Source organism: Lissotriton helveticus, chromosome 4_1 (genome assembly GCF_964261635.1).
Source record: "Lissotriton helveticus chromosome 4_1, aLisHel1.1, whole genome shotgun sequence".
Lineage (NCBI taxonomy): Eukaryota > Metazoa > Chordata > Amphibia > Caudata > Salamandridae > Lissotriton > Lissotriton helveticus.
The window spans coordinates 1,078,768,186-1,078,791,560 of NC_136063.1; the positions used below are offsets into that span (position 1 = coordinate 1,078,768,186).

The window sequence follows — 23,375 nt, forward strand, 5'->3', positions numbered from 1 at the left end:
CAGGGTACTTGCATGTGCAGACAGATAGCTAAACCATCGCCACCTTCCTCTACTCCCTCTGCTACTCATCTGACAGGCGTCCTCCATCCGAAGAGCGGGCCTAGCAACTGATCATATCCTCCCAGCTGCAAGTCGTGTCTCTGCTCCCTCGACCATCGCTTCATTGCTTGGTGCAGTTCTTTCGGGTCCGTGAATATATGCGAGTGCCCCTGTCTGTTGACACGGAGTTTGGCAGGGTACAGCATCGCATAATCCAGGCCCAATTCTCTGAGGCGCTTCTTATGTGGGATGAAGTGTTTGCGTGCCTCTTGCACTTTAGCAGTGTAGTCCGGGTATATCGATATTGCCGATCCTTCGTATTGAAGTGTTGTTTTGGCTCTAGCCAGCCTGAGGGCGGTATCCCTGTCCCGGTAGTTGAGTAACTTAGCAATAATCGGGCAGGGAGGCGCTCCCGGTTTCAGGCGCGGGCCCAGGGCCCAATGAGCCCACCCCATCCCCCAGGAGGGTGGTGAGCAGCTTCTCCACGAAAAGTTCCTTCGCGCCAGTTTGCGTGTTCTCCGGCAGCCCCGTTATGCGAAGGTTACTGCGTCGGGAGCGTGCTTCCAAATCCTCCTTCTTGTCGTGGAGTGTTCGCATCAGGCTCTCTATTTTCTTGTGTGCCGTATCTAACTCTGTCTGCGCCTCTTCAACTTTCGTCATTCTCCTCTCAGCCATGTCGTGCTTCTCAGCATGCTTATCCAGGCGCTCAGCCATGCGGTCCATCCTGTAAGTCATAGCGGCCATCTTGGTGCCCAGCGCAGATATGCTAGATTGAAGACTTTGTTCCATGGAGCGCAGCATGCTCTTGATATCAGAGCCAGCCGCCTGGTCATCCTCCAGTTGCGTGGTCTCCCTGTGTTCCGCTGGAGGGCTTTGCAGTTGTAATCTTCTCTGCGCGAATGGGAGTTTACTTTGCGTTTTGTCTCCCTTTCCCATCGCAATGGCTGTTCCGCCACACAACCGCAGGGGTCAACGTGGAGTGTCTCCCCAGGGGGTCACGTTTTAGCATCCGGTCAATAAGCCAACCTGAAGCGTAGGGTTGCAAATGTCTCCGTCTGCCTGGATTAGGGCGTCTTCTGCTCGCCCCGGCGTTCCCGACAGCCTGGTGCAGGTCGTTCCATTCAGTGAAATGGGGTCTATGCTCCACCAGGGCCGCCCCGCCACGGGTGTGAGCGGACGTCCAGCGCCCTCGCCGTACTGTGCTCCTCGCCTCCGCCAAATTGTGCGGGGCACCCCTGCGCTCCACCAGAGGGGGGGCGCACAACCTGTGGATATGCGCCTGGTAGAATCCGCCTCAATTCAGCTCCTATGAGCAGGGATCAGTTCGGCAGCGAAGGACCTGCAGTAGTGACCCAAGACCTCCTACCTGGGCCCCCCACGCCGCCAATAACTCGCAGTCTCCACTGATGGCCCTCGGGCCGTGGCGTCGTAAGCAGTTGTTTTTGTAGGGGGGGGCGCCCCCGTGGGTCTTCCCCTGTGGGCCTGTGGTCTCCAGTCACCTTCCAATTCCTGGCCCCAAGTCGCGCTGGCCCCAGCTCCACACCGTGCCGTGTCTCCTCCTCGCAAATGGCCCCACACCGCGGGGTATCGACTGTCCACTTACTCGGGACGTCGAGGGCGCAGGCAGGGGTATAACGCTCCCTCCGCAAGCCGCGGCGCCAGCTCCTCTACTTCTTGCTCCTTCGGGGAGGACTCGAGCAGGTCTTAGGGGATGTTTTTCACCTTCCTTTGTGTTTCCCCTGCGGGCGTATGGGGCGACCTCGCTCTCCGTCGCCGCACGCAGGGGCATGTCGGCCGGCTCAGCGTTGCGCTGGGGGACGTGGCTACTCGGTCCAGCCGCTCGCGGCACTCTTCATCTCCGCTGATGGGTCCCAGGTCGTCAAATATCCGCAATTTTGGAATCACTGGCTTCCCAGCAGCTTTCACCTTCCAGAGCGGGAGTTAGGGACCGAAATGGTTGCTCTGTGTCAGGATTATTCAGGATATTAGGCAGTGCACGGCGGAGCTCCGGGTTTAAGCGGCCATTTTAGCTGCTGGCAAGCTCCGCCCCCCATCACCGTGACTTTTTTAGGTTAGGTCTTTTCCATCAGTTATTGTATCCAAGGGAATTTAGCATACGCCTACTGTTCTCCCATACTACCTTTGTAACTTGCCTTTTTAATGTGAAACTTTGCACATTATTATGATATGTCCTATAGTATGCAAACCTTTGTCATACGTTTTTAAAACTGGTCTTTTTAGTCACCTCTGCTCCAAAAGGTAATAGTGAATGCAGAGAAAGAGTTCAATAGGCAGGGCTTAAGATTGGTCAAACAAGTGGTCTAGAGGTAAGAGTAGTGAAATCTTTTCTTAAAAATCACACTGGATTGAGTAGCAAACAGGTCAATTTCTCTCGAGTTGAGTAGGTCAGGGTGGTTGAAAAATGGAGTGTGGGTTTTTAGCAGCGATAACCTAAGAATATCTATTCTGCAAAACAGAAATGGTAAGATTGATGAAAGTCTCGGTTTTTACAATCACTTTAGCCCTCTTAGTAAGTTGCAGAAAGAAGGGTGGACACATCTTAGTGATTTAGTTTGTGTGTACCCCAGACAACCTAGCAGTCTCCTATTGGAATGTACATGGTTTAAGAATGCTGTCGGTTCTACAATGCTTCCAAAAAGTGTTTAGAAAATAAGTATTAATTTGCTTTCAAGAGACCTGGTTGTCTTAGGAAAGTATCATTATTGATGGTTTTGCACAAATATGTACTGAGGCGTAGAGTTTGGGTGCCGGCAAGCATTGGGTGGTTAGATGACTCTTCAACTAAAACCACTTAAGCTATTGAGCGGTTAAGAACGGAGTGTGACTGGACACATGCATGCGTGATAAAAAACCTGTAGTAACTATGCGCTAATAGAAAGAATTGCTGAGGTAAATGTTTAAGTAGAATTGAGAGGGAAGTTATCCAACTCTCATTAAGTACATTGGTTTAGTAAGGACTTTGATAATGAATGCGCTACATTTGAACCTTCTCCAAATTTAATCATGGGGGATTTTAACAGGCAATTGTCTTTGCAGGAGAATATCGTGCTGTGTTCTTTTTTCCTACACAGAGACGGCTTGGTAATTTTGGATGTAATGCAGGTGGGCCTGCAAAGAAAACTAGAGGATTTTGACAAATATTGCCAGGAGAATAAACTCACAATAATTTGGTTAAAGCCAGTGCTTTTACTAGGAACTACTGTGAAGGAGTCTCCTTCTTTTAAATATTTAGGGGTAGTATTTAATAGTACGGGTAAGATGCACCTCGAAGCTTTGAAAATCCATGCATTAACCACAGTGGATGGGTTGAAGAAATGTAAATGAGTCTTTAAAGAGCCCTCACTTGAACGTGTCCTTACAGCTTATAAACCAATAGTACCCTCCCCCACCCCCGATTGCTCTACTCAGTGGTGATAATAGGCATAGGATCTAGGCACAATTGCGAGAAATTGGAAGGAGTCTGTTCAACAAATACTCCTAGATCTCCCATCATGCTCCAGTCAATGATCCATTACAGTAAAGGTTAAAGTTAAATTGATTTCTAGGAATGCCTGGATTTCAGCTCTTTGTTTATAGTTTTGGCAAAAATTAATAACCGCAAGTAATATAAAAGTGTAAGTTCTGTGCGCCAAAGAAATATTGTACCAATGACTAAGGTTGGGCAAGACTAGTAAGAGATCACCTGGGAAAGTTAGCCCATTTCTTTAAAATACAGGGTTGCCAGTTGATGTCCCTCTACAGATATCGAAAAGGTAACTAAGGTGCAGGTGCGTTGGATTCCAGGAGAACGGCCAGGAGTACCTAAGCACAAAGAAGTCCACAGTTTATTTAAGGGAATCCTGGGCCTATATATCGTCCTAACCGTATTTATCTAGTCTACTCAACTCAGCAATGAGTCTGCCACTTTTAAAATGGAGAGGGGATATGCAACTGAAGGCTAGGAGTGCACTGCTCTTCTGTTCATGTTTTAATTAATTGTGTATATTTTTTGTCCTTAAAATATTGCTTTTTAAAACCTGTTTTGAAATAATATGGGATTTTGGCAAGGGCTTGTATTTTATATGGAGGTTTTGGATGTAACTTGCACGGTGGGTAGGTTTTAACTGGCTTTGAAGAAGGATGTAGGATTTAACTTTTTTAATGTTATTGTATTTTAATGTTATAGTTTCACAAACCGTTGTGTTAAGTAAATTTACATTTTACAACTACTCCAAGACTATGAGGCATCTCTGACAAATAGCATTTACTCCCTTCAGAACTGTCCAGTATTATGCATTTTATGATTATACAAAATCCTGTAACAAATGCTCTTGCTATCAAAGTTTTGCAGAGTTAGTTGGATCATTAACCTTGGCAAACGTTTTTAGATCCGTGGTGGTAATACATTAGAAAACGTGATTATCAAATGGATTTAGCATAAGACGTTTTAGAAACACTGGGACAGAGAAAAGAAGCAAAGGGAAACATTTCTCATTCTCCAAATTGTATATTTTAAGTTAAATTATTCCTCGTTCAGAAAATAACAATGTGATCTCTTGCTAATTTCATAAGACAATTACAAAGTGTAAGAAATGGGACATGTAATCCACCATAACTCTCCCAATCACTTACCAAGCCAATCCCCTCTATAACCCTGCATATGCAAAACAATTCCAATAGTACTTTGAAATGAATACCAGTGACTTACTTGTCAAAGCAGTCATCATATCTAGCAGTCGCACGAAATCCAATGATGGCATAGATAACAGTTGCAGCATAAATAGATGTGCAGCCATTGATAACAGAGATGATAACGGCATCTTTCTCACAGTTGTTGCTGAAAATGTAAAAAAAAATAGTAATCTGTCTTTGCATTTTGGAAGTAATATCAAATGTATCACGAAATAGTGCAACACTGACATTATGATACCCAGTGCAGAAAATGGACGTACTTTACTTTTGGAACTCGCCATCTGTTATGTGTTAGCAGCAAAGAGGGAGAAAGTGTGTCAGGGAGAAAGTGTGGCGAGAACAAAGCCAGAGGTAAAGTCAGTATGATGCAGCTAAGGATCTGCCAACACACCAGTTGGTTAAAATATGTGCAATTTTTTGTCAGTCTATGACTCAGCAAATCCTACTTCATATCTCTTATCATCTAAAATAGACTATCCCAGACGCACTCTCTGTTGTGTCCTAAATCATGCATTGGGTGCTGAACTCCATACAAATAGTTACAATAAGATCACAATATACAGCCCAATTTATAAATTAGCGGTAAGCATACTCCGTTGCAAAGGCGACAGAGTATCTTTATCACAAATGTAATGGTCCAACTGCTGAATTAATTTGTAGGCGGACCATAATTTGGCAACGGCAGAGACTACTCCATTTGGTCTGTGGCCAAACTTCTCCGATCTCCTGACAAAGTAAGGGCCATCAGAGAAATGGGTATATCTCTGCCTGCCCAATTGAGATGGGCGACATATAGCTGTTTTTACTGCCCAGCACCACACGGTAAGGGACAGTGATAAATAAACCACCCCCCTCCCCCGCCTTAGGAGATGACTACCACGCCGAGGGGGGGCTTTTATTTTTTTTCAAAAATATTAACTCGCTTTGGGGTATTGTTTTTAAAAAAAATTAAAAACTCTGAAACTTTACCACATGGCTCTGTCATATTTGACGGAGCCGTACGGCACAGTTCCAATGGCACAAATGTTCGTAGGGCTGGAGGACATTTATGAATTTAGCAGGCGGGCACTCCATCAAGGCGACAGTAATTTACTCTGTCGCCCTTACAGAGTGCAATCCATCCATCAAATTTTAAATCAACCCCAAAGTTTCTTCTTACACTAGAAATTCCATGAGCATTGTTTACAAGTTTCATGAAGAAGTAGTACAGTTGTTCAAGTGCAGTCACTTTCACATTTGTAGTACATTTCTCGCTTTTTGGAATTCTCAATAAGTTCCAGGAGTACTCAGGAAAGCTTAAAACAATCATAGATGTCTTTGAGTTTTGAAATGACCCTTATGTATGTCTTAATGTTGCCCTAATTATTATGAAGGATATTTGCATAAGGAAAAGTGCTATGTGTTAGTTACCATTATGATGTGGAACGTTTTAATGACTGGAAGGTGATTATGACTTGTTCATTACAGTAAAGGTTAAAGTTAAATTGATTTCTAGGAATGCCTGGATTTCAGCTCTTTGTTTATAGTTTTGGCAAAAATTAATAACCGCAAGTAATATAAAAGTGTAAGTTCTGTGCGCCAAAGAAATATTGTACCAATGACTAAGGTTGGGCAAGACTAGTAAGAGATCACCTGGGAAAGTTAGCCCATTTCTTTAAAATACAGGGTTGCCAGTTGACGTCCCTCTAAAGATATCGAAAAGGTAACTAAGGTGCAGGTGCGTTGGATTCCAAGAGAACGGCCAGGAGTACCTAAGCACAAAGAAGTGCACAGTTTATTTAAGGGAATCCTGGGCCTATATATCGTCCTAACCGTATTTATCTAGTCTACTCAACTCAGCAATGAGTCTGTCAGTTTTAAAATGGAGAGGGGATGTGCAACTGAGGGCTAGGAGTGCACTGCTCTTCTGTTCATGTTTTAATTAATTGTGTATATTTTTTGTCCTTAAAATATTGCTTTTTAAAACATGTTTTGAAATAATATGGGATTTTGGCAAGGGCTTGTATTTTATATGGAGGTTTTGGATGTAACTTGCACGGTGGGTAGGTTTTAACTGGCTTTGAAGAAGGATGTAGGATTTATCTTTTTTAATGTTATTGTATTTTAATGCTATAGTTTCACAAACCGTTGGTGTTTTTTTAACACTATTTTATACTATTCTCTGTACTTATATGGCTGTTTTCAACTTGCTGAATTAAGTTTTTGGATCTAATCGAGTTCTGAAATGTACACATATTTCCACGTGTTTGCATATTTAACCTTCATTTATTTCTCCTGAGGGAAACTTTTTTTAACTTGATGAAATTTATTTCCATACTCAACCTGGAAGCATGCTTAGTCATGCCTTTAACAGGGCAGGAAACTAACTTCATACTTTCATGAATACCTTGAGACATGTAAGTTTGAAGGTGTTTGCTAACTCTTACAGGTGGACGCATCCAGTAGTGTCTACAAAATCATCCCTACAGCTAAATGTGTGCATGTGGAAATTCAGAAATGCACTTTTTCAAGGAAAATTCAGCAAATAGTAATTTGGGAATTGGGAGTCAGGATTGGAGATTTCAACACGCAAGTGAATATTTTGCATTTAGGTTACAGTAAACGTTTGTGAATAGGCCCTAATAGAGGAGATTTGATTTGATTTGATTGATTTGATTTGATTTGATTTGTGGATTTATAAAGCGCAACGAATGCCCATGGGCAAGGAAAGGTATTTGTACTGATCTTGTGAACATTACAGCAGTCAAATGTCAAAGACTTGAAAAGAGATTTACCAATCATCTTATGTATGTTATTAAGATGTTTATTTTATTTGGTGTTTTGTGAGGCGCCAAAACTTCAACTAAAGGGTCATTTTGCAGCCCCAAAGTTTCAACAGTTGGGAAGAGTGAATTCTAAAGTAAGTGGTCAATGACTGCAAATAGCTTTGTAAGATTGTTAAATAGTGCTTGATATCACAATAAACAGCTCCCTGGGAATTTAGAGGGCGGACAAAAGTACAGAAACTGTTGACACCTTCTGCATTACACAAACTTCAAGGGCAGATTTATGATAACTGGCGCATCCCCAGGGATGCGCCAGTTATTTTGCGCCGCTGCTCCGCCACCCATGGTGCGCCGCATTTACAATGCGGCGCACCATGGGGCAAAAACGGCACAGATGCGTGACGCATCTGTACCGTAAAGGTGGCGCATTGCTGGAGTTGCGTCGCAAGCTCGACGCAGCTCCAGCAAGGCTCGGGGGTACCCCATTTTTACAATGCTGCGTCAAGACCTACGCCTGCTTCAAGCAGGCGCAGGGTTTTGATGCAGCATTGGCCTGAAAGTGACTGAGTGAAATCTAATAGATTTCACTCAGCCACTTTTGCGAGGCGCACCTGCCCCGGAACGCCCACCCTGCGCCGGAACGCCCACAAGTGGCGCAGGGCTTTACAACGTGACGCATCTGCCTAGATACGTCACGTTGTAAATGGGTCGTAGGGATGCGCCACGTTTACGCCGCAGTTGCATGACGCAAACGTGGCGCATTCCCAACATAAATCTGCCCCCAAGTGTCAATGGAAGCTCAAGTCATTCAGGCAGTATCAAACGCTTAATGACGAGTGGTGCCACCCGACATGCTTCCATTTTGCTTCTCTTCGAGACTTAACTATAGCTTTAATGCCACCTACTGCCGGACCCTCAACGCAGTTCTTTGTAGTCAGGATAAGTTGTTTTGTGCACAGTAGCAGTCATGTTAAGTGCCCAGGGGGATGAGCAACAAGAATCACTGATTTAACCCTTACACAACCAGTTTTTCCTCTCAGGCTTATCGTGTCCTTGCCTGAATATTGGCAGCGAGTGCATGCTTCCTTCTAACATTGTTTATTTGACTGTGCAAGTCCTGGCACATGCCTGGGCTGGACATAGATAGTTGGATGGTTGAATAATGTTTGTCTATAGGTATGGGGACTGTTCTGCATTGTATGTTAGTGTTTATATTTGTGCAGCAGTTAGCAAGGGACCTGACATGGCGGGGAGAAAGAATGCTACTACACAAACCCATGCACAATGATGGGGGCTGATGTAAAGTTAAGGCACCCCCTAGTTATTTTAGGTTCAAGAGGAGGGGGAAATTGAATTCATACACAAAAACAACCTCTTGTCTAACCTATATACTTTAGAACAGGCAACAGCTCTACTATTTCTAGAATGCACAAAGCAGAAACATTAAAATAAGCAATACCTTGATTTCCATATAGGTATTCTTTTTATGTATACGAGTTCATTCATTTGTCTTTTTTTAAATATAAGGTAAAACATTTTTGGTCATTATTTTTGCTTTTACAAATTTAAACAATTATTTTTTTATATACATGACTGTGAGAAGTTGGCCTGATATATGATGCTCACTAGTTCTAGTGATCACCTTGTATCACTGCATTTTATCATTTATTTAAAGCGCCGCTTTTCCTGTTTGCGCGCATTTCCCCCCTCCGCCTCCATTTTGTCGGATTGTTGTTGTTGTTGTTCTGGTCATCCCGAGCCCGCCCCGCCTCCCAGCTGAGACGCCCTCGCCCCTCCCCCTCCACCATCCATATATGACAGTTATTCCCGCGCGCAGCGTTCACGCGCAGCGACCGCGCTCAATCCGCGCCGAAGGTGCGCCAAAGGTAAGCCCGTCTACGCCCGTCCGCGCCTGGACCGCGCCCAGCGCCAGACCCCCTGCCCCTCTCGCCGCCAACCCCCCCCCACATTACCTACGATGCCGCCACCCTCCTAGCCCTTAACCCCGTTTATCATTTATTTAAAGCGCCGCTTTTCCTGTTTGCGCGCATTTCCCCCCTCCGCCTCCATTTTGTCGGATTGTTGTTGTTGTTGTTCTGGTCATCCCGAGCCCGCCCCGCCTCCCAGCTGAGACGCCCTCGCCCCTCCCCCTCCACCATCCATATATGACAGTTATTCCCGCGCGCAGCGTTCACGCGCAGCGACCGCGCCCAATCCGCGCCGAAGGTGCGCCAAAGGTAAGCCCGTCTACGCCCGTCCGCGCCTGGACCGCGCCCAGCGCCAGACCCCCTGCCCCTCTCGCCGCCCACCCCCCCCGCATTACCTACGATGCCGCCACCCTCCTAGCCCTTAACCCCGACCGCGCCCCCACCTGCGTCCAAGCCGCTCCTGGACGCACCCATGGACCTTTCTCCTGCTACTCCTGCAAATTCAGCAGCACCGTCACCAACTCCGCTACGACCACAACACAGATTCCCGACCCCAACCACCTAGAATGCATCCTTCTCAACACCCGCTCGGTCCACAGGCACGCCATTGACCTTTGGAACCTACTAGACACCATCTCTCCTGACGTCGCCTTCCTAACGGAAACATGGATGAACGCTTCCTCCGCCCCTGACATCGCCATCGCCATCCCTGATGACTATAAGATCACACGCAAGGACCGCACCGACCATACAGGAGGTGGAATCGCTATCGTCCATAAGAAAACAATCCGCATCTCAACCAGCTCTGATGCCAACCTCGCCAACTCCGAACACCTTCACTTCCAGATCCACATCGACCCCAAGACCACACTCAGAGGCACCCTCCTCTACAGACCACCAGGACCACGCGCAAAATTCAGTGAAGACATCACGGACTTCATCACCCCACACGCGCTCCCCTCCAAAGACTACATCCTTCTGGGAGACCTCAACTTTCACCTTGAAAAGATCAACGACCGCAACACCGCCACCCTCTTAGACAACCTCGACAACCTCGGACTTAAACAACTGGTCACTTCCCCCACCCACATCGCAGGTCACACTCTCGACCCCATCTTCACCTCCAGCAACCATGTCTCCTTCAGCCACACTACGGATCTCCTCTGGACTGACCACAGCTGCGTTCACTTCACCTACAACAAGCCGAAACCCATCATCCACCTCCAACCAACTCTACAAAGAAACTGGAACAAAATCACCACAGAACAGATCTCCACATCGCTCCTTCAAACCTCCCCAGCCCTCTCTTCTAACGCCAACGAAGCCGCCTCCAACCTCACCCTTTGGTTATCCAACACCGCCGACACCTTAGCACCACTGAAAAAACGTCAACACAAACTTGGCATCAAGAAGGCCGCATGGTTCAACGACGACCTCAAGAAGTCCAAGAAACTATGCCGCTCCCTTGAAAAGGCCTGGAAAAAAGACCCATCCACCAGCAACAAGGACGCCTTCAAAAGCGCCATCCGTACTCACCACCAACTGATCCGAAAAGCCAAGAAAACAGCATTCAAAGATCGACTTGACAACAACGCCCACAACAGCAAGGAACTTTTCAACATCGTCAAGGAATTTTCCAACCCCTCGGCCAACTCCAACGACATCACCCCCTCTCAAACCCTCTGCGATTCCCTAGCCTCTTTTTTCCACAACAAGATTGCTGACATCCACAACAGCTTTGTCAACCAACCCGGAAGCCAACCCACCCTACCATCAGCTGACCATCTTCCCCCCGTTAACACCCTTAACGCCTGGAAGCCAATCTCCACTGAGGACACCATCCGCCTGATGAACTCCATCCACTCTGGATCCCCCACAGACCCATGCCCTCACCACATCTTCAACAAAGCAGACTCCGTCATAGCTCCGCACCTCCGAGACGTCATCAACTGCTCCTTCAACTCCGCTACCTTCCCAGAAGACTGGAAACACGCTGAACTCACCGCCCTTCTGAAAAAACCAACAGCAGACCCCACCGAACTCAAAAACTACCGCCCCATCTCGCTTCTTCCATTCCCGGCCAAAGTCATCGAGAAAGCCGTCAACAACCAACTCGCCGCCTTCCTCGAAGCCAACAAATCCCTCGACCCCTCACAATCTGGCTTCCGAGCCAAACACAGCACTGAGACCGCCCTCATCGCAGCAACAGACGACATTCGAACTCTGCTGGACAATGGAGACACAGTCGCCCTCATCCTCCTCGACCTCTCTGCAGCCTTCGACACAGTCTGCCACAGCACCCTTTTACAACGCCTCAGAAACATCGGAATCCAAGGAAAGGCACTGGAATGGATCACTTCGTTCCTCACCGGAAGAACCCAGAGAGTCCGCCTCCCACCTTTCAAGTCCGAGGCCACCGAAGTCATCTGCGGCGTACCACAAGGATCCTCACTCAGTCCCACCCTCTTCAACGTATACATGAGCCCCCTCGCAGCCATCGCCCGCCAACACAACCTCAACATCATCTCTTACGCGGATGACACTCAACTGATCCTATCTCTCACCAAGGACCCCAGCACCGCCAAAACTAACCTACACGAAGGAATGAAAGAAGTCGCCGAATGGATGAAACAAAGCCGTCTGAAACTGAACTCAGACAAAACAGAAGTCCTCATCTTAGGTAAATCCCCCTCTGCATGGGACGACTCCTGGTGGCCGGAAGCCCTCGGAAATGCACCCATCCCGACAGACCACGCACGGAACCTTGGCGTCATCCTGGATTCTTCACTCTCAATGAACAAACAAGTCAGCGCCGTATCCTCTTCCTGCTTTAACATTCTTCGCATGCTCAGAAAAACATTTCGCTGGATCCCCTCCGATACAAGGAAAACAGTCACCCACGCTCTAGTCACGAGCCGACTGGACTACGGAAACACCCTCTACGCAGGTACCACCGCTAAACTCCAGAAGAAACTACAACGAATCCAAAACGCCTCAGCCAGGCTCATATTAGACATCCCACGCAACGAACACATCTCTGGTCACCTTAAAGACCTCCACTGGCTACCCGTCAATAAGAGGATTACTTTCCGACTGCTTACCCACGCACACAAATCACTCTACGACATCGGACCAGATTGCCTCAACTCTCGACTGTCCTTTTACACCCCCTCCCGACAACTTCGCTCTTCCAGCCAAGCCTTCGCCACTGTACCTCGCATCAACAAGACCACCATGGGAGGCAGATCCTTCTCATACCTGGCTGCCAAAACATGGAACTCACTCCCCGCTTACCTTCGCCTCACCCAGAATCACCTAGCGTTCAGAAAGCAGCTTAAAACGTGGATATTTGACAAATAATCCTCCTCCCCTTCCTAAGCGCCTTGAAACCCTCTGGGTATGTAGTGCGCTATATAAATGTTATGACTTGACTGACTTGACTTGACTATCAGTCCAAACAACCCTTATGGTGATTGGTTGTAAGTCAACCTTATAGACCAGCTATCCTAGTGGTAGCATGGACAAAGCAGTCTTAGGCTAAACTCTTTTGGCATGTGAAGCCAGCTGTTTTACCACAATATAACCCCTTGAATACCAGATGAAAGGACACCACACAGGTTGTTATGAAAATAAACAGTGTATTTATTATTAACACACACCTCTGAACTCTTTATGAGGTCAGAGGGCTAAGCACATGACAATCTCTTAGGAAAAATACGATAAGTTGCACAAAATTACAATGGTGCCCTAGGGGCACGACAAACCATATACTAAGTAAGTGGAATGTGAAAGTCGATAGAAGGAATGGAGCTGTCCAGAGGCTGTAGGATCGATGGGACTACGCTACACTAACTCTAGGTAAGTAATAGGAGGCCCACGGAACGCGTGTGCAGAGTGTGAACTCGCACGCGAGATGCGTAACAACGTCTATGGACAGTACAGTTCAAGTTAAAGGTGAGTATGGACAATCCTGACTAGGTAGGACAAAAACGACTGTGGAACTGGACACTAGGACAGTTAAACTACCCTTGAGCACCAAAATACTCTCGTTACCTCACCCACGGGCTGCGGGTGCATAGGTGTCAAAGTGTGTCGGGTTCTCGCGTTGAAGTCAATGGAGCCTGGAGGAAAAGATGCTGCAGGCGACCAGGAGGAAGATGTCCGGTGCAATCCAAGGGTGGATTGGTGAAGAAAAGGACCTGAAAGCAGAGGGGACAATGTTCACAGTGACTAGCCAGTGACTGGAGTGGAACCAGGAAGGAACCAGATGTCGTCGTCGCGATCAGGTGAAGAGTGGATGCTTGACTCTGCAGCCACGTGGACCAGGAGGTGTCTTCGACGACCAGGATGGAGGCACGAGCAGTCCCATGCAGGCTCTCGCTGTCGGCAGTGTTGGATCCGGAATCAGCGTCAACAGGCCTTGGCAAAGGCAACCCATGCGGTGAGGAGGAAAAGCGTCTGGTGCGGACTGGCAGAGTCCGAGGTGCCCCTCTTCTGGAAGGGAGCAAGGGCCAGTCTGGAGCAACCAGACCAGCAGCAAAGATTTCAAAGTTCGTCGTCTAGGAGGCGACTAGCCAGCCGGCAAGTGACCAGACAACGCGTCGAGCAGCAAATAAGCGGAAAGGCCCCACGCAGATCTCGTGGAGGCTGGAGGGCTGATCTTCGGTGCAGGAGCTGCTCGGGGCTGGGGCTTTTCAGTCCCCAAAGCACTAGGTCGAGTTTACCTTGGGAGTCGTGCTGGAAGCGAAGTGCAGGTTCGTTCAAGATGGCCGGTCCCACGTGTCTCGTCGCACCCACGGATCTCAGCTGTGCTGCAGATGTGAGTTGAGGTCGGAGAGGTCTGGAAGTCCGGGTCTCGTCAGGCTCTGAAGTCTGGATCCTCGAGGAAAGACGACAAAGTGAAGCCGCTGGACGCTTGATGGTGCCTGCAGTTGCAGGGTGGACACTCCTTGTCCACAAGGGAGATTTTCTTCAGTCTTCTGTGGAGCAGAACGTCGAAGTCCAGAGTTTCTTCTTGTTAAGTTTCAAATCAGGAATCTAATTTGGAATGGGACCAGCTCCTACCTTTATCCTGCTAAAGGGGGCTGCACTACTGACTAGGTCCCTCCCCTGGGTGGGACCAGGAAGGGCGGTGGCTACACCCCCTATCCTTTGTCTGGTTTCCCGCCAGAGCTGGGCCAGGGATGCCCCAGCAACTGGTTTGAACCGGTGTATGCACAGGACACCTTGTGTGCCCCGGGCATGTCTCATTCCTTTCAGGCCTATCCTACCCAATACACAAAATCCTGTCTGGGGTGGTGCTAGCAGCTCCCAAGGCAGTAAACCCTTTGTTCAAGCCTCCCTCGCTGGAAGGACTCCCAGCAGCAGGAGGTCAGACTTGTGTCTGTGGTGGCAGCATCCATTTTGTGATGCCAAGGCTCGAGTTAACTTTAACCGGGGTTTTTTTTATTTATTTTATTTAGTAGTTTATAAAGCGCTCAGCTACCTCCGACGGAGGTGTCCCGGCGCTGAAGACTTTTATCTCGAGAGGGTCAGAGGGATAAAGGGGGAAGAGGGGAGGTTAGATGATGGAAAACAGCCAGGTCTTGAGTTTTTTTCGGAAAAGGGGTTCGGACGTCAGAAATCTTAGCTCTATGGGAAGCTGGTTCCACAGCTTGGAAGTGACCACTGCAAAGGCCCTTCCTCCCATGCGTGCCAGACGGTAACTAGGACAGATCATAATGCGGAGATAGTTGGATCTGAGGTTTCGGGGTGCATGTGAGAGCTTCATTCTGTGATGCAGGTAGATGGGGCCTCGATCATTCAGAGCTCTAAAAGCCAGGGTTAAGGCTTTAAAGTGAATGCGGAGTCTTATTGGGAGCCAATGGAGTTTAATCAGATGGGGTGAGATAGAATGGCGGTAGGGGATGTTGCAAATCAGCCTAGCCGCTGCATTCTGGACTCTCTGTAGTTGGTTTACGAGGTACGCCGGGGCACCTACATAAAGACTGTTTGCGTAGTCCAAATGAGCAGTGATGAGGGCATGGACTACTGTCTTACGAGAGTCTAGTGGCAGGTAGGGTATGATTTTTTTTAGCATGCAGAGCTTTCCGAAGCAAGAGGAGGTGACTTTGTTTATTTGAGTCTTGCAGGAGAGGGCAGAGTTAAATTGGAAGCCTAAGTTACGGGCAGCTTAGACTGGTTCCGGGGGAGGGTTGAGTTCAGTAGGCCACCAGAGAATGGAAGGAGTGGGGGATTTCTGGTTAAAAAATAAGACTTCCGTCTTTTCTGTGTTAAGTTTTAGGTTATTGGCAGACATCCAAGCCGCGATGTTCGTCATGCAGTGGCGAAAGTTGTGAAATGATGTTTCAGGGTGGTCTTTGAAGGAGAAAACTAGTTGGGTGTCGTCAGCGTAAAAAGTTACTTTGACGCCCCAAGATTCAACCACTTTTGCCAGTGGTTTAAGATACACATTGAACAAGAGCGGACTCAGGGCGGAACCTTGTGGAACGCCCCAAATCAATGGTTTCTTGGAAGACAGAAAGGGGCCTAGCATCACCTGCTGAAATCTGTTCGTCAGGAAGGATTTGACACAGGTGAGGGGAGTTCCGCTAACCCCTACCTCTTGCAGACGGGTAAGTAATATGTCATGGGAGATGGTGTCAAATGCAGCGGATAGGTCGAGGAGGACCAACATGGCCTCCTCCCCCCTATCCGTGCATTCTCGAATCGACTCGGATACCTCGGGTTCTCAGTTACATACATGTCGTGTCCCTCTAGAAGGGTGGAATGCTACCCCCGTCACCAGAATTGGCAAGGGGGTAGTATTCCAATTCGTATGACACCTTACTCGACATGTTTTGATAATGTTATACCAGAGTTAGCATTTAACCGCGAGGATTATAATGCACTTAAGAGTATATGGTATAGCGTTATCATGGAACAGCTATTAGGACTTGATTCCGCAAGCTGCAAACGGGCTCAGCTCATGCCAGAGCGCCATCTCACATAATTCCAAGCACTCTGCCTTCAGGATTGATAAGGCCTTCCATAGGAGTGACTGATAGGAATATATGTGTCCAAATTAGGTTTAGATATAGGTAACTATATCTAAAGCAAAGGGTGATTACACCACCTTGCCCCAGCTGTCGTGCAGCCAGTTGTGTCTGTTTAGGTGGCCAGCCAGGGGTGGCATAATACATGCTTCAGCCCCTGGTAGGCCCTGGGTACACCTATGCCCTGGATACCTAAGGTATACTGTACAGGGACTGATAAAGTGGCCCAGTACCAATTGGTAAATGCACCTAAGGTACATGCTTGTCAATTTAGAGAGAGAACAGCTAGGCTGTGGGTCTGATTAGCAGGCCCACAGCCAGGGAAAGTCGTAAACCAGTGAAGCAAAAAGCAAACATCTGGGGTGACCATAGGATTGCAGACCCCACTCTCCTACATAACCCCCCCCCCCCAAACTTAGGGACATTAAACTAACCTTGACCAGGTGAGTCTTCCTGTTCTAAGTGGAAATACCTGGAGAGACCATCTGCATTGCCATGGTCAGTCCCTGGTCTGTGCTCCACTGTAAAGTCCTGCCCCTGTAGGGAAATGGACCACCTAAGAAGTTTGGGGTTTTCACCCTTCATCTGATTTAGCCATAAGAGGGGCTTATGGTCGGTCTGAATCTTGAAGTGAGTTCCAAACAAGTAGGGCCTCAACTTCTTCAGGGCCCAAACCACAGCAAAGGCCTCCCTCTCTATAGCTGACCAACGTTTCTCTCTAGGGGTCAGCCTTCTGCTTATAAAAGCAATGGGCTGGTCATGACCATCAATATTCAGTTGAGATAGAACAGCTCCCACACCCAACTTAGATGCATCTGTTTGGACAATGAAGGTTTTGGAGTAGTCAGGACTCTTGAGAATAGGTGCAGTACACATGGCCTGCTAAAAGGTCATCAAATGCCTTTTGACAGCTAACTGTCCACTGAACTTTCTTTGGCATTTTCTTGCTTGTCAGGTCATTAAGTGGTGTCACAATGGACCCATAATTTTTGACAAACTTCCTATAGTAACCAGACAGGTACCGGGAGTGGAAGCACCGGACAACTGACTGATTCCGAAGTCCAAGAAGGTCTATTGCAGCACCATGTTCTCAGATTTCGAATATGATCTGGAGGAGGATAAGCTTGGGATTCCCACTGTTCCAGGGACCGTGGCCCTGAAGACGGACGGTCAGAATTTGATTGGGATCAGCATTGGAGGTGGAGCTCAGTACTGCCCTTGCCTCTACATTGTGCAGGTGTTTGATAATACTCCTGCTGCCATTGATGGCACCCTGGCAGCAGGTGATGAAATTACTGGTGTCAACTGTAAATCAGTCAAGGGCAAGACCAAGGTGGAAGTAGCCAAGATGATACAGAATGTCAAGGAAGAAGTTACCATTCACTACAACAAGCTGCAAGCTGACCCAAAGCAGGGAAAATCCCTTGATATAGTGCTGAAGAAGGTGAAACACAGATTGGTGGAGAATGTGAGCTCTGGAACAGCGGATGCACTAGGACTGAGCCGGGCCATCCTCTGCAATGATGGGCTGGTGAAGCGGTTGGAAGAACTGGAACGGACTGCGGAGCTTTACAAAGGATTGATGGAGCATACCAGGCGCCTTCTTCGGTCTTTCTTTGAACTATCACAAACGCATCGAGCCTTTGGAGATGTCTTCTCGGTGATCGGGGTACGGGAACCCCAGCCTGCTGCCAGTGAAGCCTTTGTCAAGTTTGCAGATGCACACCGCAATATTGAGAAGTTTGGGATCCGAATGCTAAAGACCATCAAGCCGATGCTTAACGACCTGAACACATACCTCAACAAAACCATTCCCGACACCAAGCTGACAATTCGCAAGTACCTGGATGTCAAGTTTGAGTATCTTTCCTACTGCTTGAAGGTGAAGGAGATTGATGACGAGGAGTACAGCTGTATTGCCATTGGTGAGCCATTGTATCGTGTGGGCACTGGCAACTACGAGTATCGATTGGTTCTGCGCTGTAGGCAGGAGGCCCGCTCCCGCTTTGCTAAGATGAGAAAGGATGTGCTGGAGAAGGTGGAGCTGCTGGACCAAAAACATGTCCAGGATATTGTGTTCCAGCTTCAGAGGTTTGTCTCCACCATGTCCCGATACTACGACGATTGCTACGCTGTGCTTAGAGATGCCGATGTCTTCCCCATTGAAGTGGACCTTGCTCGCACCACGCTGACTTACGGGCAGAAGGACATTTTCACAGATGGGGCAGAAGATGAAGAGGATGATGAGGAGGACTGCAGGCCGAAGCCACCGGCCGAGGAAAATGGAGAGAAGCTAATTGATGATGCGTAGTGCTGCGCTAACTGCCTCGACCTGGTTGTTCACTGATGGACCATGCTAGTGACAATGGGTGGTGTGCTGGTATGGGTCTGTGACAGAGATATAAAGATTTATACTTTTATCGTTCACATCCCACGAATGATTCGCTGTTAGAGGGATTCATCATTCCATTCTTTCTTTTGGGTGTGGGTGCTGGGATTCTATATGTAACTCTCTTTGGAGGGGTATTTATTTTATTTTGTCGCAATGTTTGATGGATCTGTTCACTGGAACAGCCTGCCTGTCTTGACCTTTAATCTGTCTCTTGAATCAGGAGGGGTGTTTTTGGCACCATCCCTTTGGAATAAAATGCCTCTCAGTCTGTGCACAGCCTCTGAACACACTAGTTTCCGAAAGAAACTTAAGACATGGCTTTTCTGCTAATTTCAGCCGCTTGTGTGTATAAAAGGTCAGAGACCGATCAGAGCAGCAGATTAAGAGACAGAAGCTCGGGCGGGGCCAAACGGACGGGGCTTCCATGCGAGCGCACATGGCGCTTGTGTGTATAAAAGGTCAGAGACCGATCAGAGCAGCAGATTAAGAGACAGACTCGTGCTCGACACACCTGCCCAGCATCCACAACGCTCACGATTATTTTTGGGCTGATGAATGAGTCACTGAATTTAAGCTTCAACTAGGGCACATGCGTTATTGATATCTGCAAGTGTTTCCTGTTGAGGTTTATTTTTTGTGCCAGGACCGTCGTGCCAGAATTTGAACCCTGCCCTTCATATTTATTCAAGAAGACACCACCGTTTTTCCCCATGTAAATAATTTACGATGGCGCCGGCAAGCTGCCAGCGCCATCCTGCAAAAGTTACTTAATTAGCTTCAACAGGAAGCTCCAACTGATAAAATAAAGCAGGCGCTCGAGCCCCTGCTTTATCTTATCTGTTAGAGCTTCCTGTTGAAGCTAATTAAGTAACCATTTGAGGATGGCGCTGGCAGCTTGCCGGCGCCATCGTAAATTAGGCATTAGGCTTGAACTTTTGACCGCAAAATCCGCTCCGATCGCGGATTGCGGATTTTCGGTGAATTCGCGAGAGTTCGCGGACCGCGGATTCACCGAAAATCCGCAAAATCCGCGATCGGAGCGGATTTTGCGCTCATGCTTACTCTTTAGACGTGATATGTGCGCAATACAAATATCCTGACTTGACTTGACTTGACTTGACAGGCCCAAGAAAGCTCTGACCTGTGTCTGGGTGGTTGGAGGAGCCCAGTCCTTTGTGGCCTGTATCTTGCTCTCCAATGGTTGAACCTGGCCTCCACCCACAAGGTGGCCAAGGTACACAACCTGACTCTGCCCTATCTGGCACTTAGTAGCCTTGATAGTGAGGCCTGCCTTTTGCAGGGCCTCCAAAACTTTCCTCAGGTGGATCAGGTGATCCTCCCAGGTGGAGCTAAAGACAGCAATATCATCTAGATATGCTGCACAAAAGTCATCCAACCCAGTGAGAACTTGGTTCACAAAGTCAAAGTCAAAGTCAAGTCAAAGTCAAAGTCAAAAAGATTTTTATTTGTTTTGGTACTCAACTGAGGACCACAAATTTAAAAACAGTTTACATGAGGATAAATCAACAAAAGTTAATATAATGTTAAAGAAGACTTTAGAAATTTGTAAAAATTATAACAAACCCATTCACTGGGTGGTTGTTTGCCCACTAGTAACACATTTTTTACTGTAGTAATTTTACATTTGCGATATATCGGGTCGAGATATCTTGCCCGTGCTGAAACTATATTTGGATGAGGACATACGAATAAAATATGCTCAATGTCTTGATCACCACCTTGACAGAGTTTACATATCGGAGAACCAGCTAGTGACCATCTAGAGGTAAAGGTTGACACGGGTAAAATACCTAAGCGCAACATTGTTATAGCCCTTCTTGCACCATGCGTAAGGGAAAACCTTAAATATGGCTGTATTTGCTTATATTCCAATGTCTCAGTATAAAGTTTATATGTAGATAACTTACTACAATATGCAAGATCAAGATCAAAGCTCAGTTTAGGTGTAAAGGATTTTAGAAAGTGTTTCAATTGGAAATTTGACCAGGTAAGCAAAATGTCTTTAGTAAGTTTAGCAATTTCAAATGCAGCTGACATATTCCTGTAAAAGTTGAGTTTTGATGCGTTTAATTCAAATATCACGGTCTTTAGCAAGGATCGCAATGATCCTTCCTTTGCGTGCAGGATATTATAAGCCCATCTGATGACGTTGGCAACAGCTGTAGCATAAGAGCTTGTTAATGAAAATTCCAGCCTTAGGGCTTGAACAGGTGTTGATTTAGAAACCTTTAAGATTTTTTTCAAAATTTTCCCTTCGGTTAGGTCCATATAGGACCATTGCTTTATTGGTATGTGCTCGGTAGCATAAGATAAAACCGGAGGAATTTTTACTCTATACACTTTTAACAATGAAGAGAAGTGCCTGTTTCCTGTAGCAGAGTACAATCTGGAAAGAGCCCCGGCGTGTAATTCTGATTTTCTCTTTAAATTATTTATCTGTTTTGTATTTTGCAAGTTCTTTGAGAAAATCCTGCCGAGGTAAGTATATTCATCAACTTCTTCTACTCTAACCCCGTCAAGTTTCCAACAATATTTTACACTTTGTTTCCTACCAGAAAAAGCTACCACTTTGGTTTTTGTTAAGTTTGGAATTAAAAAATGGTCCTTTGAGTAATCATTTAAAGTATCCAGTAGCTTTTGCAAACCAAAGGGTGTAAGGTCCAACATTACAATGTCATCTGCGTATAGCAGAGCGTAAACACTATGTGAAGCAATCTTTGGGGGCAAACTAGAGCATTGTTGCAAATGGTGCGGTAAATCACTAAGATTTAGTGAAAATAATATTGGTGCTAAAAGGCACCCTTGTTTGAGGCCATTAGCGGTTTTGATCGATTTGGTTAGTCCTTTTTCATTCCCCATTTGCACCTGGGACCAAGTGTTGGTATGAAGATTAATTATGATCTGCAGTAGATATTCCGGAATTCCCAGTCTCCTTAACTTTTTCCACAATGTAGGTCTGTCTACGCGATCGAAAGCTGTAGAATAGTCAATAAACGCAGCGTACACTAGTTGTAATTTCTGTACGATGTATTTATCTAAAATAGTCTGGAGAATTGATATGTTGTCAGTAACTGAATGGTTAGGTCGGAAGCCTGCTTGGTACTTAGGTATTAAACCCTGCGAGAAGGCCCAGTCTTTTAGTTTATCCAAAACCTCTGCAGCGAAGATTTTTCCAGTAGCGTCCATCAACGCTATTTGGCGGTAGTTGCCAGCGGTATATTTGCTATTTGGCGGTAGTTGCCAGCGGTATATTTACTCCCCTTTTTATAAATTGGAATTATAATACTTCCCTGCCACGACTTTGGTAGTCTCCCAGTGTTGAAGATATAGTCGAAGAGCGGTTGTAACATCTGACTCCATTCTTTAGGATATGACTGCAAAACCTTAATGGGTATTTGATCAGGACCTGACGCGGTGGTGCTTCTTGCTTTTCTGATATGCATTTCTATGGAAAATGCTGTAGTTTTCGCTATCATAATAGATTTGTTTTCCAAAATAGTGTCAGTGTCTTTTCTGTCTGATTTTATTAAATTTTCCTTTTATAGGTCGGTTAGATAGATTTCCCATTCCTGCGGTGGAACTGGTATAGCATGTAGTTTCTTTTTTGTTCCTGTCATTTTGGCAATTAGGGACCAATATTTTCTTTGATTGTATTTTTTAGCCGCTACTTGGATATCAACCCAATTTTTATCCTGCAACATTCTTTTTGGGCTATTCTTATCTCTTCTTAATTGATTTTTTAGTTTATTAATTTCTTGTTGAATTACAGGTGAAGATTTCAAGTATTGGCCTCAAATGAGTTTGTTGAGCTTCTTCGAGGTCAAAGATCTCCTGGTTGGGTTTTTAATGTTCTTCTTGTGATTTCTATTTTTATCTTGTTTTATCCTATCTAAGAGAGCTCTCTTAAGATTGTTGATAATACTTTCAAAGTTTGTTATTTGGTCGCTAGAATGTATACTAGTTAAAAGTTGACTATGTGAAATCATTTCAGCGATATGGTCCAAGGTCGCCGAGCTCCAAAAGATCCGTCTCTGGTTGTTGTTAATTTCGATATTACTATTATGGAACATGATTCGGTTTGTCGAGGAGGGCATAACCGACCAACCAGTGATTAAGTGTAATAGAGCATGGTCGCTATCATCTGAAAAGTTGATGTTCAAATATGAAACTGTATCCACCAGCTCCATGCCACATATTATATAGTCAATAATTGTTAGAGATCCTTTCCCTCGTCTTGTAAAAGACGCCGGTATGTCTCCGTCCACGTTGCCATTCAGAATTGTCCCATTTAGGTTTGGTAAACATGCTAATAACAGTTTTCCTCTCTTGTCTGAAGCTTTCCCTTTAGGAAATATTGGGATAGATAGTTCCAGCGATTCTTCTTCGTAGAGTTTTGCTCATTTTGCAATCTCGACATTAGAAATTTTTCCATTCAGGTCGCCCATGATTAAATAAGACATATTTGCTCGGTCTTCGATTATCTGTGCAATCGCATCCAAGGTTT

General features: G+C 46.4%; 1 protein-coding gene and 1 pseudogene across 6 annotated transcripts in view; one reads left to right on the forward strand and one right to left on the reverse strand.

The window, feature by feature from the left end:
* LOC144828987 (sodium-dependent neutral amino acid transporter B(0)AT1-like) overlaps window positions 1-23,375 on the reverse strand; it is a 1,274,746-nt gene that overhangs the window by 655,247 nt on the left and 596,124 nt on the right. For all 5 annotated transcript variants that reach the window (XM_078687667.1, XM_078687664.1, XM_078687665.1 and 2 more), the window contains one exon: window positions 4,748-4,876. In XM_078687667.1, coding sequence (XP_078543793.1) covers window positions 4,748-4,876 — 129 coding nt within the window. The remainder of the gene's footprint in view (window positions 1-4,747; window positions 4,877-23,375) is intronic.
* LOC144828988 (PRKCA-binding protein pseudogene) lies at window positions 15,621-18,941 on the forward strand (annotated as a pseudogene). Its single transcript, XR_013610570.1, has one exon. The product of XR_013610570.1 is annotated as a PRKCA-binding protein pseudogene (transcript).